Source organism: Pogona vitticeps, chromosome 2 (genome assembly GCF_051106095.1).
Source record: "Pogona vitticeps strain Pit_001003342236 chromosome 2, PviZW2.1, whole genome shotgun sequence".
Lineage (NCBI taxonomy): Eukaryota > Metazoa > Chordata > Lepidosauria > Squamata > Agamidae > Pogona > Pogona vitticeps.
In genome coordinates this window covers 48,607,446-48,623,792 of record NC_135784.1, presented here as the reverse complement: position 1 = coordinate 48,623,792, position 16,347 = coordinate 48,607,446, and the positions used below count along the sequence as shown (strand labels likewise).

The window sequence follows — 16,347 nt, the reverse complement described above, 5'->3', positions numbered from 1 at the left end:
CCCAGAACTCAGTTTAAAGCTCTCCTGATCAGATTTGTCAGCCTCTTAGCAAAAACATTACTGCCAACAGATGTGAGGTGCACCCCATCTCCTGCTAAAAGATGATCTTTGTGAAATAGCATAGTCCAAGAAGCCAAATCATTCCTGGCGGCAACATCTGTGGAGCCAATTGTTCACCTCCGTTATTCTTCTCTCCCTTCATGGGCCATGTCCTTCAACAGGGAGGAGAGATGAGATTACAACCTGCGCACCAGGCCATTCAGTTTCCTACCCATATCCTCATAATCCTTTGTGATGTCCTGAAAGCTATGCCTTACAGTGTCATTGGTTCCCACATGAACCAAAAAGAAGGAGTAAGAATCAGTGGGCTTAATGAGTCTTGGCAGTCTCTCTGTTACATCATGAATTTTGGCTCCAGGGAGACAGCACACCTCACGATTCATTTTGTCAGGCTTGCAGATTGTGGCTTCTGTTCCTCTGAGCATGTTCCTCTGACCACCACAACTATCTCCTCTGAAGCTTGGTAGGGAACACTTGATGTACAGATTGTTCCAGGGTCCTCTGGATATTCTCTGCAGGATGACACTGCTGCTCTTGCTGCTGTTCAATTTCCTGATTAACAAGGGACAGAAGTTTGTAGCTTCAAACTCTCTCTGTAAGGTTCCTGGGCCTTCCACCTCTGTGTGTGACGTTCCTCCACGTGTCTGCCTCCTGTATTTGTGAACTGCCTTCCTCCTCAATGATGCTTTCCATGTGTTCCGTATTGAAGATGGTCTTCATTGCCCCATCCAAGAAATCCTCATGCTCCCTAGTATTCCGAAGATTAGAAACATGGGCCTCCGACTGCCGGACCTTATCTTCCAAGTGGGCCACCAACTTGCACTTGGTGCACGTGTAGCCAAGCACATCCTTTGGCAAGAATACAATCGCATGCCATTGCAGGTGACTGGAGCGACTCCATCACTCTCCATATCCATATTGAACAATTAGGTCAGTCAATTTAAAAAAGAAGAAGAAAGGAGGTCTGATCCTCTCCCTAAAACTCCCCTGCTAAATACCATGTTGCCTTGCCTGTTTGCCAAGCACTGAGAGCACACGGTCAGAAACAAACTTACTCATGGAAACCTAAACACACACACACACACACACACACACACACACAGATTGAGAGAGAGAGAGAGAGAGAGAGAGAGAGAAGGATGGCGTCCTAGGCACAGCCTTCCTTCTGCTCCCACTGCATGGATTGAGCTTGAAAGCTGCTGGAAGTATTTGCATGGAGCTAAACTGCTAGCTCCATACAAATACTTCCAGCAGCTTTCAAGCTCAATCCATGCAGAGGGAGCAGAAGGAAAGCTAAACTGCTAGCTGGTTAAGGGACGTGGTGGCGCTGTGGGCTAAACCGCAGAAGCCTGTGCTGCAGGGTCAGAAGACCAAGCAGTCGTAAGATCGAATCCATGTGATGGAGTGAGCGCCCGTTGCTTGTCCCAGCTCCCGCCAACCTAGCGGTTCGAAAGCATGCAAATGCGAGTAGATAAATAGGTACCATCTCGGCGGGAAGGTAAACAGCATTCCGTGTCTAAATCACACTGGCCATGTGACCACGGAAAGATTGTCTTCGGACAAACGCTGGCTCTATGGCTTGAAGAGCGGGATGAGCGCCGCCCCCTAGAGTCGGACACGACTGGACAAAAATTGTCAAGGGGAACCTTTACCTTTACCTTAAACTGCTATCTCCACCCCCGTCAATATGGAGAGTGATGGAGTTGCTCCAGTGACTCAGAAGAACCCCCCCCCCGAGCATGTGCTCAGGTCAGAAACAAACTTACTCACAGAAACCTAAAAAAACCCCACCCAATAAGAAGTTACTTATTGTTTTAGAACTCTATTTAATTTTTAGATACACCTATATTAGACCTATTGAACCACCGCAACTTACCCATATTTTTCGCTCCATAAGACCCACCTTTCCATAAGACGCACCAATTTTTTAGGAGAAGAAAACAGGAAAATATAATCTGTTTTCTTCGCTCCATAAGACGCACAGACTTTCCACCCCCCTGTTTTGTGGGGGAAAAGTGTGTCTTATGGTGCACAAGTACTGGCATTCAGCAGGTCTACTTTAGTTAAGACTAACAATTAGGTTTAGTCCAGTTACATATTTGTGAAAACCTTTTTTCTTTGTCATTTCTTAAAAGTAACTAAACTGTTATTTTCCATTATTTGAAAACAACTTGTTGTACATAATACAAAACACACTCTCTTCCATCCACCTTGTAGTCATCCTAGCACTGCCAATAAAGTACAAGGCAGCAGCTTGAAGTTCTATATTTGTTGATCAGGATTTAAGACGCTATTTCTAAAGACCCTTTCCTTTTCTGGAATAACAGGTATAATGGGAGAATATGAACCCAAAATAGAAGTGCAGTTTCCCGAAACAGTTCCTGCTGCTAAAGGTTCGACTGTAAGATTGGAATGCTTTGCCCTTGGAAAGTAAGTTTATAATAATATTTATTAATATTATGATAACTGCAATAGTTTTACAATAAACACAGTTTGTTTTCTTGTGTGTAAACCTCTTACTTTAGCTGTACTTCTTCAGCTGTATACAAATAGTGTCATATTCATACTCGATTATAAACTAAACAATACCTTAAAAGTACTACAAATGTGTTACAGTAATAAGCTGACTTATTGCTGCCTTATATAAATGTCATATGGTTAAATCTTACAATTTTAAAAATATTTATCAATTTTTTAGTTTTTTTCACAATAATTCATCATTCGTTTTAAAATTCTAGGCAGTTATTATCGTTGTTACTACCAAAAAGAGATTGAGAGAAAGAGAGAGAAGATCAATCCTCTTGCATTTAAAAGACTATAAACCCTGTGATTCAGTGTGACTCTTAATATGAGTATAACAATGTCTTGGACCTACATCACAGAGAATAATGACTCATGGGTGCATTTGTGATGCTGGTCAAATTACAATTCAGTGGTGGATTTTCCATGGAATCTTTGCTGCTTCTAGGTGGAAACTAAGTTATTAAAAATTCGACTAAACGTAATTTGCTGAAACAAAAGAAGATAAAATTAGAAATCTTCCTGAAATTGTTAACAGAATAAACATTTCACATTTTAAAGTAACTTCCCCCCCCCCCATCTAGAATTACTGTTGTCAGGATTCCTTGTGTTAGGTGTTCTGAAGGAGCTGCGGCTAGGGCGAAGTTGCCTTTTCTTCCCTTCCTTTCCCTTTATTTCTCTTTGTTCCACAATCTCCCAGCCATTATGGAAGGTGATAGTGGAAGAAGACTTTTAATATCAAGCAATCACCAGTGGATTACCACATTCCCTAGGGAACTTTAGAACCTGAAGTGGGGGGGGGGGGGTCAGGGTAGGAAATTTTAATTGAATTGAATTAAATATATCTTTTGCTAGATGATATCATCTGGCTTGTGTCAACAAGGTTTCAGCCAATATATATATTAGTATTCCAGATTTTTCTACAGTTTTTTGTATAGCTGTAATTAAGAAAGTGTTGATCTTGACATGATGCCACGTCAAAACAATTGACAATATTAATTGTTGATAATGGAATGTCTAGGTAAGCAGCACTTTGTTAATTACTGGACCACTATCATCCTAAAAGACTATCAATGTAGATATCACCCTCTTTTTCCAATTTCACGTGGTCCCCACCCTTTCACCATGTCCATAAAATTCTGGCCTAACTATTGTAATCCATGTGTCTTTGGGAGTGATGTGATGTATGAAAGTTCACACCGAAATAAATGTGTTAATCTGTAATGCACCACAACTTTTATGCTTTTCTTTTTGCTATACATGCTATCTCACTGGAAAATAGACATTGCCACTGTATCAACATATACAAAAATGTACCAAATGCTATAAAAATTCTTATATATATTCTCTTTGAAATTTTTACTTAGGTTGTTTTTTTAATGAGGAAGTTAAGCATTAGCTTAAAATTGCTTAGTTCAATTTTGTTGCTACAGCCCAGTGCCTCGGATTAACTGGAGAAGAACGGATGGAACACCATTTCCAAGCAAAATAACATTGAAGAAATCCAACGGTATGATTGAAATTCCCAATTTCCAACAAGAAGATGCTGGCCTTTATGAGTGTATTACTGAAAATTCTAGAGGAAAAAATGTTGCAAGGGGGCGCCTCACATATTATGGTAAGGCTTGTTTATAATAAAGAAATGAACTAGTCACAGATTTATAGAAGAATTATAATTCCTTATACATGCGTTCTAAGAAAGGCAGGGGAACGATGAACATTAAAATACACTTTAAGGAAAACATTATGCTTGCTAACCACCAGTTTCAGAAGGTACGACTTCAAAGCATAGGAATGTCAGAGGTAGAAATACCTCAACTAGTATTTTTGAGGAATAAAATAAAATAAAATAGCAAGAGAAAGAATGAGATCTTGTGGTAGGTTACTCAAAGTGAAGACTTGTTATGTTTAGTTGTTATTCTGAGGTGAATTCGCACATGCCAGCAGCCGAAGCATTTAGCTATTGTTCCACTCAATATTTTATTCTTGCATGGTTGTTTTTTGAAAGTCTTTTTTTTAAGTTCAGGACACTATTTAAATTTCTTCCTGAATGTATAAGTCCAGGAGGATTTTTTTATCAGACTCACAATTTACACATATTTATTTGAGGAAGCCTGAAGTCTCTGTGTTGCATTTTCTAGTAAATTCCCGACTGGAATGTTGTCCTCTTTCTGAACTCACTGTGTCAGTGAGTGTAATGTACAAGCCATTGATTATCGCCTGATTTAACAGACTCACCATTTATACCCTTACTCAAGGGAAAGAACTTGGGTTTCAGTGTTTCATTTCCTGGTCAGTTGCTGACTGGAATGTTATTCTCTGTCCAAAGTTAGGGGCAAAAATATTTTACAGCAAGACCCATGATATTTCTTTACCTTTATTTTCTGTATAATATATATAATATACATATATTATAACAAATTGAAATTTGCAAGTCACATAGATTCCAGTAAGCAGAGAGAGTTGCCGTATCATTGCAACTAATGAAAATAAAAATTATATTCAATGGCCCCTACCTTATTGCTTAAATGTGGAATGGAAAGGCAATGTCCCCCCAACTTCGTCGGGTTCCCTGTTGCATGGCCAGCAGCACTACCACAATCTCACATTCAGTAGTAGAATGGGTACATGATGGGAGAACCTATTCGAACAGAATGAAGATGCTTATTCGGCTGTCCTTCTGCTCTGCATTTAGGTGACCGGATACTGACCAATTTCTTTGAAATCTGTAAGCACAGCAACACACAGTATGTTTAAATAAAACAGATTAGGACCAAGGAGTCACATCATACCAGCGTAGTAAGCAATTATTTTGGCATACATCCAAGAGAGCTAAATACAATCAAATGTTTTCAGCACTCATATGTGCTGTAAAACATCATAGTATGTGGATGTAGCCTCCAACCTACTGCCCATCAACCCAAGCTGAGACAAAAACATTATATATGCCTGCTAGACCTCAAGTATTTCAGAGAGTGCCTTCTCCCAGGTATACCCTATCACACATACTCTTTAAGATTCAGTCAGTTAAGCTTGTGGTCAGTGCAGGCCACTTCTTTGTTTTAGTCTTCTCCTGCTTGTACCATCTGCTTTCTCTTGAGGCTCAGAAATTTGTCATATAGGCTCATTTAAAATGAGCTGTTTTAAATGAGCTGTAGTGTTTTTATAGCTCTTGTGCCTATTTGGTTTTATTTGTCTCTGGCCACCATATAGTTTCCACTCAGCTTTTCTTTTTAGTTAGTTTTATTGATTTTAGAAGCACTTTGATTTCACAAGTAATCAGAATCTTTGTTGGGGAAAGGAATATGTAATTTCTTCTGAAAAATAATGGCGAATTTAGAAAGTGCAATATCTAGGGAAACTGTCAACTGTTCCCTTTGGTTCTGCTTTAACTCCTCTATACCAGAAAGTCTTTTCTCTCTGGTACAAGAAAAAGATGACTTTCATGTACTGTACTTTTATTTTGCAAGAAAGTAGCTTTCTGGGTAAGTTGCCAATAACTGCTCAACTCATTCTAGAATGAAACTGTTTCTCCAGCAGCATCAGCACTCTTTTGCTGCAAAATAAACTGACTTTGGAATTAAAAGGAGTTATAAAAGCAGCTGGCAGGAAGACACAGCACTCTGCTGTTCAAGTGGGCAAATTGGCAGAAGCCATTGGCAATGGTGCGGCTAAAAAATATTGTAAATAAAATAAAATAAATAAATAAATAATGCATTTTTTAAACAACTGCAGTGGGCGCTCCCAACGTCTTTTGTACACCAAAGTTTGCTCTCTGTAAAATGTTGTTTATTCTCATCACAACAAATCACAGAACAATCTTAAGTGTACTTTTGGACTTTAAGTTGTTCACACTGGTACAATCCTGATGAAGTGGTGTTTCATCCACAAAAGTGTGGTTTATTGTATGAGTTTTTTTTTTGTAGTTTATAAACATATTGCCTGTTTTTGTATTTTGTAAATGTAGTAAACCCAGGTGCTCTTCCCAGAAGCCTTCAACACTGGCTATGCTGGCCAGGGTTTCTGGTAGTTCTAGGTTATGCCATTCAAAATAGAATAGGGAAACCTGCTGTGTTCTTCTGTCCAGTGGATCTTTCCATTTGTATTTTTCATTGAAAGTAATGGGGGGGGGGAGGTAGAGTTGGGAAAAATTGTTGAATTCAAGAGTCTCAGTGAAACTACAAGACAGATTGCAAGAAGGCTTAAGAGCTATTTGGAAAATTATTTGTGCAGAAAATTGTGCATGCCGATTAGAACATGAATAATTAAGATGTGAATAACTAAAAAAATACACACAAGTACAGTACTTTTCTCAATACAAAAATTATGTGCAGTTTGTAAAAATATATGTATATTAGCTAAATTATCTTAATAAAAACACATATGCAAATAAGTATTTACAAATTCCTATGCAAGAAAAAAGTAAAATGTTACAATCCAATTGTAACAACCTCCTTCTCTGTTTCACCAAGGAGGCCTGTTACACTACATCAACACTCTCTCACACTTCAGGTAGACTGCCACCAACCATTCCCTATAATGAGTCACACAGACAGGAATGGATTTCAAAAACAAAAGAACTAAAATTTATTGATTGGTACACACTTGGATTGGTAAACAAATAAAACAAGAGACTATTTAAATCAAGCCACTAGCATAAACAGATTCTAAATGTTTGTTCCTACAGAACACAGAGCTCACACAGAACTCCACAAAACTCAATACAGAACTGCTCCAGCAGAACTTAAAACACAACCCCCTCATGACACACTTTCCCCAATATATATCCGTCCCAGCCCCACCCACTGATGTCCCGCCTTCCTCCCACTATTGGATGTTAAACTCCCTCCAAAACCTTGAAGGACAGGAGACATCATAGCTGGCTGTAACACCTCCCCCCTTATATGTTGTTTTTGCGGGGGAAAGCTAAATTGCTTTTCTCCCAAAAACAACCAGGAGCAAAATCAACAGGTTAACATTGCAATACAAACATACTTACTTCCATAAATCACTTATTATTACAAAACATAAAAAACACATTACCAGCTTACCTCTATTTCAATTCACTTACCGAGACTATGCAACCTATATTTAAGTTATTCATTTCATATGCAAACACATAACAACATTTTAAACAACACATGTTTAGAAACATTTCAACCATTTTTGCCAAGTTGCACAGTCTATTGTCCATCCGGTGTCTTCATTCTTCTGGTCTTCGGGATAAGGCATCAGCCACACAGTTCGCTGTCCCTTTGACGACCTTAACCTCAAAGTCGAACTCCTGCAACATCAGAGCCCACCTCATCAGTTTGCTGTTGTGGGTTTTCATTCTCTTTAACCAACTCAGTGGGGAGTGATTAGTGCAAAGAACAAAATGTCTTCCCCAGATGTAAGGCGATAATTTCCGAACTGCAAAAACAATCGCAAGACACTCCTTTTCCACGGTCGCCAAGTGTCTCTCTCCTTTCTGCAGCCTTTTGCTAAGGTAGGACACTGGATGATGGTCTCCGATGTCATCTGCTTGGCACAAGACAGCTCCTACCCCGGCATTGGATGCGTCGGTGTACACGATGAACTCCCGGTCGAAGTCTGGAGCACGCAGCACTGGATGGTTGATTAGCGCCTCCTTCAACTTCTGGAATGCCTCCTCACAGTCGCTGGTCCACGGGATGCGGTCATCGGTTTTCTTCCTCGTCAGCTCGGTCAGCGGTGCCGCCATCTCGCTGAACCTAGGAATAAATTTCCAATAGTAGCCTATCAGACCAAGGAATGATCTGACTCTTTTCTTTGTGTTGGGTCTAGGCCAATCACGTATAGCCTCTACCTTTACTTCTAGGGGCTTGATTATTCCTCCCCCTACAACATGACCCAAATACTTGATCTCTGGGCTACCCAGCTGGCACTTGTTTGCTTTCACTGTCAGCCCTACTGCACCTAACCTCTGCAGTACTACTTCTAGGTGTCTTAGGTGATCTTCCCAGGTGTTGCTGAAGACCCCTATGTCATCGATATAGGCTACTGTAAACTCGCTAAGCCCTTCTAAGGTTTGGTCCATCAGCCTTTGGAATGTAGCTGGTGAATTCCTGAGGCCAAAACTAAGGACACGGAACTCAAACAAACCAAAAGGGCTGCAAAAAGCGGTCTTCTCTTGATCCCTAGGATCAATCTTCACCTGCCAAAACCCTTTAACCAGGTCTAATGAAGAGATATAGCGACAACCCCCTATGGTCTCAATCAGGTTGTCCAGCCGGGGCATTGGGTAGGCATCAGGTTTGGTCACCAGGTTCAGCTTCCTATAGTCAACACAAAACCTGACACTCCCATCTGGTTTATCTACCAAAACTATTGGAGCGGACCAAGGGCTTGAAGATGGAACTATAATCTTCTCTTTGAGCATCTCATCCAGCTCCTTACGCACTTTGTCCCTATAGGGTCCCGTCACCCTGTATGGGGATACTGCCTGCGGGGGTGCATTTCCAGTGTCAATCCTATGCATCACTCCCTTAGCCTCCCCAGGTTTATTTGAAAAGACTTTATAGTATTTGGTGATTAACGATCTCAGTTCTCTCTGCTGATCCAGGGTGAGTGCAGGGCTGATCTTCACCTCTTCTGGGTTGTATTTAACTTCACCCCTCCCTTCCCAGAAAGGCAAGTCATGCTCCTCCCTATCAGCTGCTTTCATGGCAAATAAAACTCTCTGTTTCTCCCTATAGTAAGGTTTCAAAGAGTTAACATGCACCACCCTCCTGCCTTGGTGTTCCTCATTCTCTATAATGTAGTTCAGGTCATTCATTTTTGAGATGACCCTATATGGTCCTGCCCAATTTAATTGTAACTTGTTCCCTTTGAGAGGCTTTAACCACAACACCTCCTCTCCAGGGCTAAAGTGTCTTTCTCTCGCCTTTTTGTCGTACCAGGCTTTCTGTCTAGCTTTCTGAGTATGTAGATTTTCTGAAGCTAGCTCTAAGTTCCTTTTCAGGTCATTCATCAGCGTGTCTATGTAGGTAACTACATCCTGGGAATCATCCTCTATGATCTGTTCCCAATTCTGTTTGATTAACTCAAGTGGTCCCTTCACTTTCCTCCCAAACAGAAGTTCAAATGGGCTAAAACCAGTACTGGCTTGTGGTACAGATCTGTACGCGAATAACACTGACTGCAATTTCTGATCCCAATTGTTTGGATTCTCTGCTAAGTAAGCCCTGATCATTCTCATCAGGGTCCCATTAAACTTTTCAGTTAACCCATTACTTTGCGGATGATAGGCGGTGGTTTCTGTATGCCTGACCCCACAGATTTGCCATAGACGTTTCATGAGCTTTGAGGTAAACGTTGTTCCTAAATCTGTAATTATTTCTGAAGCAAATCCCATCCTTGACATATAATTTACTAGGGCATCAGCTACTGTGTTGGTCTCTATGTTACTCAAGGGAATAGCTTCTGGATACCTCGTGGCATGATCCACAATAGTGAGAATAAATCTGTTCCCCCTCTTTGTGGCCTTGTGCAATGGCCCTACAATGTCCCCACCTATGCACTTAAATGGAGTTGAGATCACGGGTAAAGGGCATAACTTGGCTTTGGTTCTGTCGTGGTTATTTCCCTGTCTCTGACAAACATCGCATCTTCTGCAGAACTCTTTAATTTGCTTCTCTATTTCAGGCCAATAAAAATTCTGTATGATCCTATGCTTAGTCTTGTTTACTCCTAAGTGTGCAGCAAATATGTCAGCGTGTCCCCTCTCCAAGATCATCTGGCGATATTTTGCTGGCACCACTATCTGTCTTCTAATCCCATCTCCCCCTTTTGAGATATTCATCAGTGTCTCTCTGTACAATATTCCCTGTTTGATGTGGAACCTCTCTGGAGTTTCAGGTGATAACTGTGCTTCTGTCACCTTCTCAAAGCAATTTTTAAGTGTAATATCTTCTTTCTGTTCATTTGAAAAGGTACTGCTCTTGGGCAAATCAATTGTAACTGCTGCTGCCCCTTGTCTACCCTCATTTGCTTTCTCCTCATTCACCTCAGCAACTCCCCTGTCTGTCTCTGTGGTGTCTTGGGAACGTGTAAGAACTAACACCCTCTTAACATGTTCAGCCAGGTCAGTCCCCACGAGCATGGCTGCCGGCACCTCCGATGAAATTCCGACCCGCCAATTACCCGTCCAGCCTTTATAACGCACTAATATTTCAGCCATTGGCAGGGTAATCAACTCTTCTCCTATACCTTTAATCTTCAGGGTTTCATGGGGGAGTATACACTCCGTAGGAATAATATCCAGATGACACAAAGTCACCTGAGAACAGGTGTCCCTTAAGGCCAGATATTCATGATCTAAAATCCCAATCTGATCTCCAGCTGTCTCAAAAAGTTGGGAATTAGTCCTAACCAGAAGACAATGTTTGATTTCAGCTAGGGGGCCATCTTCCTCAGAGCAGCCCTCAGCGGATGTATCAAGTTTTGCTGGGGATGCTATGGCAACAGTCTCTTTCAGAGGAGAAGCTCCCTTATCCCTTTGTACACAATACACAGCTTTTGGCTTATTTCCACTCAAATTTTGAGGCAAATTTCCCTTTATGTGTTTTATTTTATCACAGTTTGAGATTACATGCCCCTTTTCTTGGCAAAAATAACATTTTCGGTTATTCACAGCATATTTATCATCAAATTTTACTTTTCCCTCCAAAACTTGAGATCTCTGCTGCTTTTGTTCAGAGGACTTCCCTTCAACCTGGCCACCTCCACACTGCTGGCTCCTAACCTGTCCCTGAGAGAATCTACCATAACTTTCCCCTGCCTTCTTCCCATATTTTCCCTCAGAATATATGGGCTTTTTGATCTGGGTTATAAAATCAGCAATTTCTGAGGCTTCTTTAAGGATTTTCAGCTTCTTTTCTTTAACTTGAAATTTTAAGTCCCCATGTAGGATAGAATAAAACTGTTCTAAAGCTAAAAGATCCTTCAATTGCTGGTATGTCTCTACCCCCTCCTGAGACAACCATTTATCCAAATATCTAACCAAGTTGGCACCCAACTGTGTAAAGGTTTCATCAGGTTTCCTGGTGAGAGATCTGAACTTCTGTCTCAGCTGTTCAGCATTGATGCCATGACGGGCAAACACAAGCTTTTTAAATTCTGGGTAATTTTTTAATAATTCGACTGGCATCTCAGCATAGACTTCCGCCAGGCTACCACTAATTAGTGACCTCACAAGGGTCATTTTTTCCGACTCTTCCACGGAGAAATCTATAAATGTCCTATCCAGCAGAGAAAAGAAAACCTCAGGACAATCTCCCTTTTTATAGACTGGGAATTTCTTCAGGTCAGCCTTTGACAGGCGTCCCTCAGAACCATCTGGACTCAAGTTATTATTGTTATTTCGATTCAACAAGTCAAGTTTTCTGATCTCATATGCCATCTTTTCTTTTTCCAGAGCAATTTTCTCACTCTCTATTTGTCTTTGCCTTTCTCTCTCTCTCTCCTCCACTTGTCTCTGACTCTCTCTTTCCCTTAAGTCTAATTCCCTCATCCTAAGTTCATGTTGATACGCTAAGTGCATTTTCCTATATTCTGCTGTCTGTTCACCACCAATATCCCCTTGCACAGAGCCAAAACCATCCTCAGACCCATTATCCACTAGTGTTGGGTCTTCCTGGTCCCCCATTTCCACAACCTGACTGCGGGTTAGAGGCATAATTTTCCCTCAGGCTTCTGTTCCAACTTACAGGCCTTGATTTTAAAAGGTACACTTTTTTCCTGTCAGTGGGTCTGTTCTACAGTTACTGCTCTACCAGCACTGGCAAGCTAGCTACTGTTGCCAGGCTTCAGCCTCCAGCTAGGCCTCTTAATAAACAGAGTAAAATTTCTTTTTCTCCGTCTGTGGTACCAATCGTAAAATATACAGCTCTGCCTCTCTTTTTTAGGCTTACTGTCCAAAATGGAAAGTTCCCTCAGCGTAGCTGTCTCCTGGCTTCTGCTCTGCCCCCTAAGAGTTACACAAACTCAGGACAGGCCAGCCACACCACAGCCTCTGCCCTTTTGGGACGCTTTTCCCGCCAAAATGTCTCCTCAGAGCTTCCCTATCTTTAGTCCCCAGTCTGAGTTTCAGCGCGCCTCTACTAGACGTTCTCCCCGTGAGACACGTCCTAGAAGGTAACCCACACCTTCACTCAGACTTCCCTGACTAAAACCCCTGCTCTGGGCACAACACAGCCAAGGCTTCACTGGATCTTTTCGAATCCCACAACACTGGCACCACTTTATCATGTAACAACCTCCTTCTCTATTTCACCAAGGAGGCCTGTTACACTACATCAACACTCTCTCACACTTCAGGTAGACTGCCACCAACCATTCCCTATAATGAGTCACACAGACAGGAATGGATTTCAAAAACAAAAGAACTAAAATTTATTGATTGGTACACACTTGGATTGGTAAACAAATAAAACAAGAGACTATTTAAATCAAGGCACTAGCATAAACAGACTCTAAATGTTTGTTCCTACAGAACACAGAGCTCACACAGAACTCCACAAAACTCAATACAGAACTGCTCCAGCAGAACTTAAAACAGAACTCCCTCATGACACACTTTCCCCAATATATATCCGTCCCAGCTCCACCCACTGATGTCCCGCCTTCCTCCCACTATTGGATGTTAAACTCCCTCCAAAACCTTGAAGGACAGGAGACATCATAGCTGGCTGTAACACCAATAATAACAGAAATGGGAAGAAAATTCACGTGGAGTTTGGAGAAGCACAACTGTAAAAATGCATTCCTGGGTAAAAATCATTGTACTTACCAAATTCATTCAGTACAGATGGGTGAATATTCTATTTCAGTTGTAAATTATGAAAATTTAGAAATCTCCTATTTCCTAATATGTATGGGAAGAACATGAGGTTTTAAAAATTCTGCTTTAGTAGAAAATGATTTTCTCGTCCCTTGTCAGCACGGCCAGCTTCAAGAGGGCCCAGATCAAAAACTGCGTTGAACCTGCCCCAAAATATCTTTTTTGCAGCCTTCCACTTGATACCATGGACAAGAACACTGCTGATAGTAGCTTTTTCAGCATGGAGCTCTCAGTGGGCACAGCCAGGGCCTCTGCATCTGCTGGAACTCTTCTGTGCCTACAAAAGAGCCCCCTTTTAAAATGGCTAATCCTTTCAATCTAGTTGATGAATCGCTGTGTAAAGCAGTATTAACAAATACAACAAGTTAATTAACTTCTGCAAGTGAATACAAGTCTATCTGAAGCTGGCACCTTGAGTAACCTAGGTGATTTTGGACTGCAATTCTGTATGTCTGTATCATTCCCTGTTTATAACCCATGCTTTTCAGTGGTTGTTTTATATGAAAAGGATGGTTTCTCTGGAATCCTGAAGTGAATTTTATGAACATGTTGCTTTACTTTACTTTTTAAAATCATCATTCTTTTGAGAGAAGCTGGTATGAGAATGTTGTAATGTAATGTGGGAAATAGATGCAGAACAGCATAAGAATCCCTTGTGCGTTCCAAATTATGCACCCGTTGAATGCCAACAGAGCATATTGCTTCTTTCTTAATATCAAATGGTTCCACCAGTAAATAGTAACTGACAAAAAATTACTCCCAACAAATGTAATTTTCTTTTTAGAAATGGCAAGTTAAGAAGCATTTCACTTCTCATCTGGAAAATATTTACATAACATCAACAAGGCATACAAGAAGATACTCCAAAATATTTTCATCACATACTTTTATTTCAATAAAATAGTATGCTATCATACCTTGTACAGTTTTCTCTACGTTTAAACAAAATTAAGACAAATAGGTTCGCAGTAAGAAATAGAAAAACATATTCAAACCTAGGTACCATTAAATAGCTAAAAAAATTGTTCATCTGCTGGTTAACATAACAAATTAGACAATAAATATACAATGCCATGCACTGAAACTAAGATGAATTACCAGGAAATCAAAAAAGAAAAGAAAACAAAAATAGTTTCCTAACTTAAGTATACGCACATATATATCTACAGTATAATTTGTTTGTATGTAAATATTTTTATAATGATATCATAGATTTACCATTAAGCTGCTAAGATTTTTCTATAATGTATATACACATAGGCCACATATTCATGTATGCCACTGAGCTGGATTAATTATGTAGTTAATGACCTCCTCATACATTAAAGTAACACAAGTTTATTTTATCAGTCTTCCACTGTAATCCATGTCATGAGATTAGCTGGCTCTATTTAATTTTTTTCCTATGCTGACATTTACTTGGGTGATGTATGTAGAATATCAGTCTGTTTATAGTTTAAAATGTACTGTATATTTATAATAAGGTTTTTATACTCTATCTGCAGACCTGAATATTTTCAGTAATGCATGTTAAATATTAACCTGTCATGAGTTGAGATCTCAACTTAGATATTTTCTGCATAAACTAAAATTATACGTATATTTTCCTGCAAAATGGAAATGTTTATTTTTCTGAATTTCTTGTTAGAACTTAATGTGGGTAACAGTACTGGTCACGTTAAATCCCTTCAAATGTCATGCAACTTCTACTAATCAGTATATGCTGATGCTGATGTTTGTTCTTTAGTGAAAATATTTTCCTTTGACATAAGGATCAGCCCAGTTTAGAGGAAACTAAAGTGCACTAATCTAGAATTGAAGGAACTTGAAAAAGATTTAATAATAGTGTATATTTCTGCAAGTGTAGTAGAGCTCCCACATTTCTCAGATTAATTATATCAGATACAGCATCCATTGAAATAAGATTAAAAGATAGTGCTGTACCTCTTTTAAAGCTTGCTAGTTTGATGGTGATGATTAATCCAATGAAAGAGATACTGACTCATGTTACTATATTTGCAGCCTATATGCATAATTGTATGAGAATGTTCTTTTCATATACAGTACAAGTACTCACGTAGGGATGCCAAGTAAAACCATGCAGCCTTTGTCAGGCCTAAATGCATCCAAATCCATAATCCTGAAATTTGAGCACAAAAGTGTCCCAAATGTTCTCCATCTCAAACAATGGAAGGACGTTTTCTCTGTTGAATGATGCCCTTTTCGTTGTAAACAGGGAATCTTCGGGTTTAACCAAGTGTAGAGTGGTCTTAACCGACCAGATAGGCGGGATATAAATAAAATAAAATAAAATAAATAAATAAATAAATAAACAAGGAGAGTCTAAATGTTGTGCTATTCTCACACTGAGTACACTCCCTAAAATCAGTGGAACATACTGGATCTTTGCCAATCAGGAATAATAATATTAGATTTAGCCCAATAAAACTAAGATCAGCAGACAGGAATCAAAAGCAGCATGGAAAAAGATTTAAGCCAATGTTAAAAGCTGCAAAGTACAACAAAAACTTGTACAAATGGAAATGTTTTAGACTAGCATCTGAATGGTCTCAGGAAAGATACTGAGAGAATAGTCTGGAAAGGACTTTCCACAGATATAGCCATATTATGCAATGCCAGTGGATGATGAAATGCAGCTAACTTATTTCCCTTTGCCATTCACAACTTTAAGCAGTTATGCACAAATTTGGATAGTTTCATTACCATCATTGGTAGGAGTGATTTAAGCAAGTATTGAAGCATGAGGTTAAATGTTAGTATGGGCTTACTTGCCCTTAATTCCACCGAGAGTTTTAAAACTGACCACATATTTGAATACTTTATTGAATAGGCATTATGGCTTCTTAACTTTCAATAGCACAAGACCTTTGGATAACTGGCCTTCT

At 39.8% G+C, this 16,347-nt stretch overlaps 1 protein-coding gene across 3 annotated transcripts in view; it reads left to right on the top strand.

Moving 5' to 3' along the window:
• CNTN3 (contactin 3) overlaps nt 1–16,347 on the top strand; it is a 297,168-nt gene that overhangs the window by 155,502 nt on the left and 125,319 nt on the right. For all 3 annotated transcript variants that reach the window (XM_072989444.2, XM_020811500.3, XM_078385204.1), the window contains exons 5-6: nt 2,388–2,490; nt 4,014–4,198. In XM_072989444.2, coding sequence (XP_072845545.2) covers nt 2,388–2,490; nt 4,014–4,198 — 288 coding nt within the window. The remainder of the gene's footprint in view (nt 1–2,387; nt 2,491–4,013; nt 4,199–16,347) is intronic.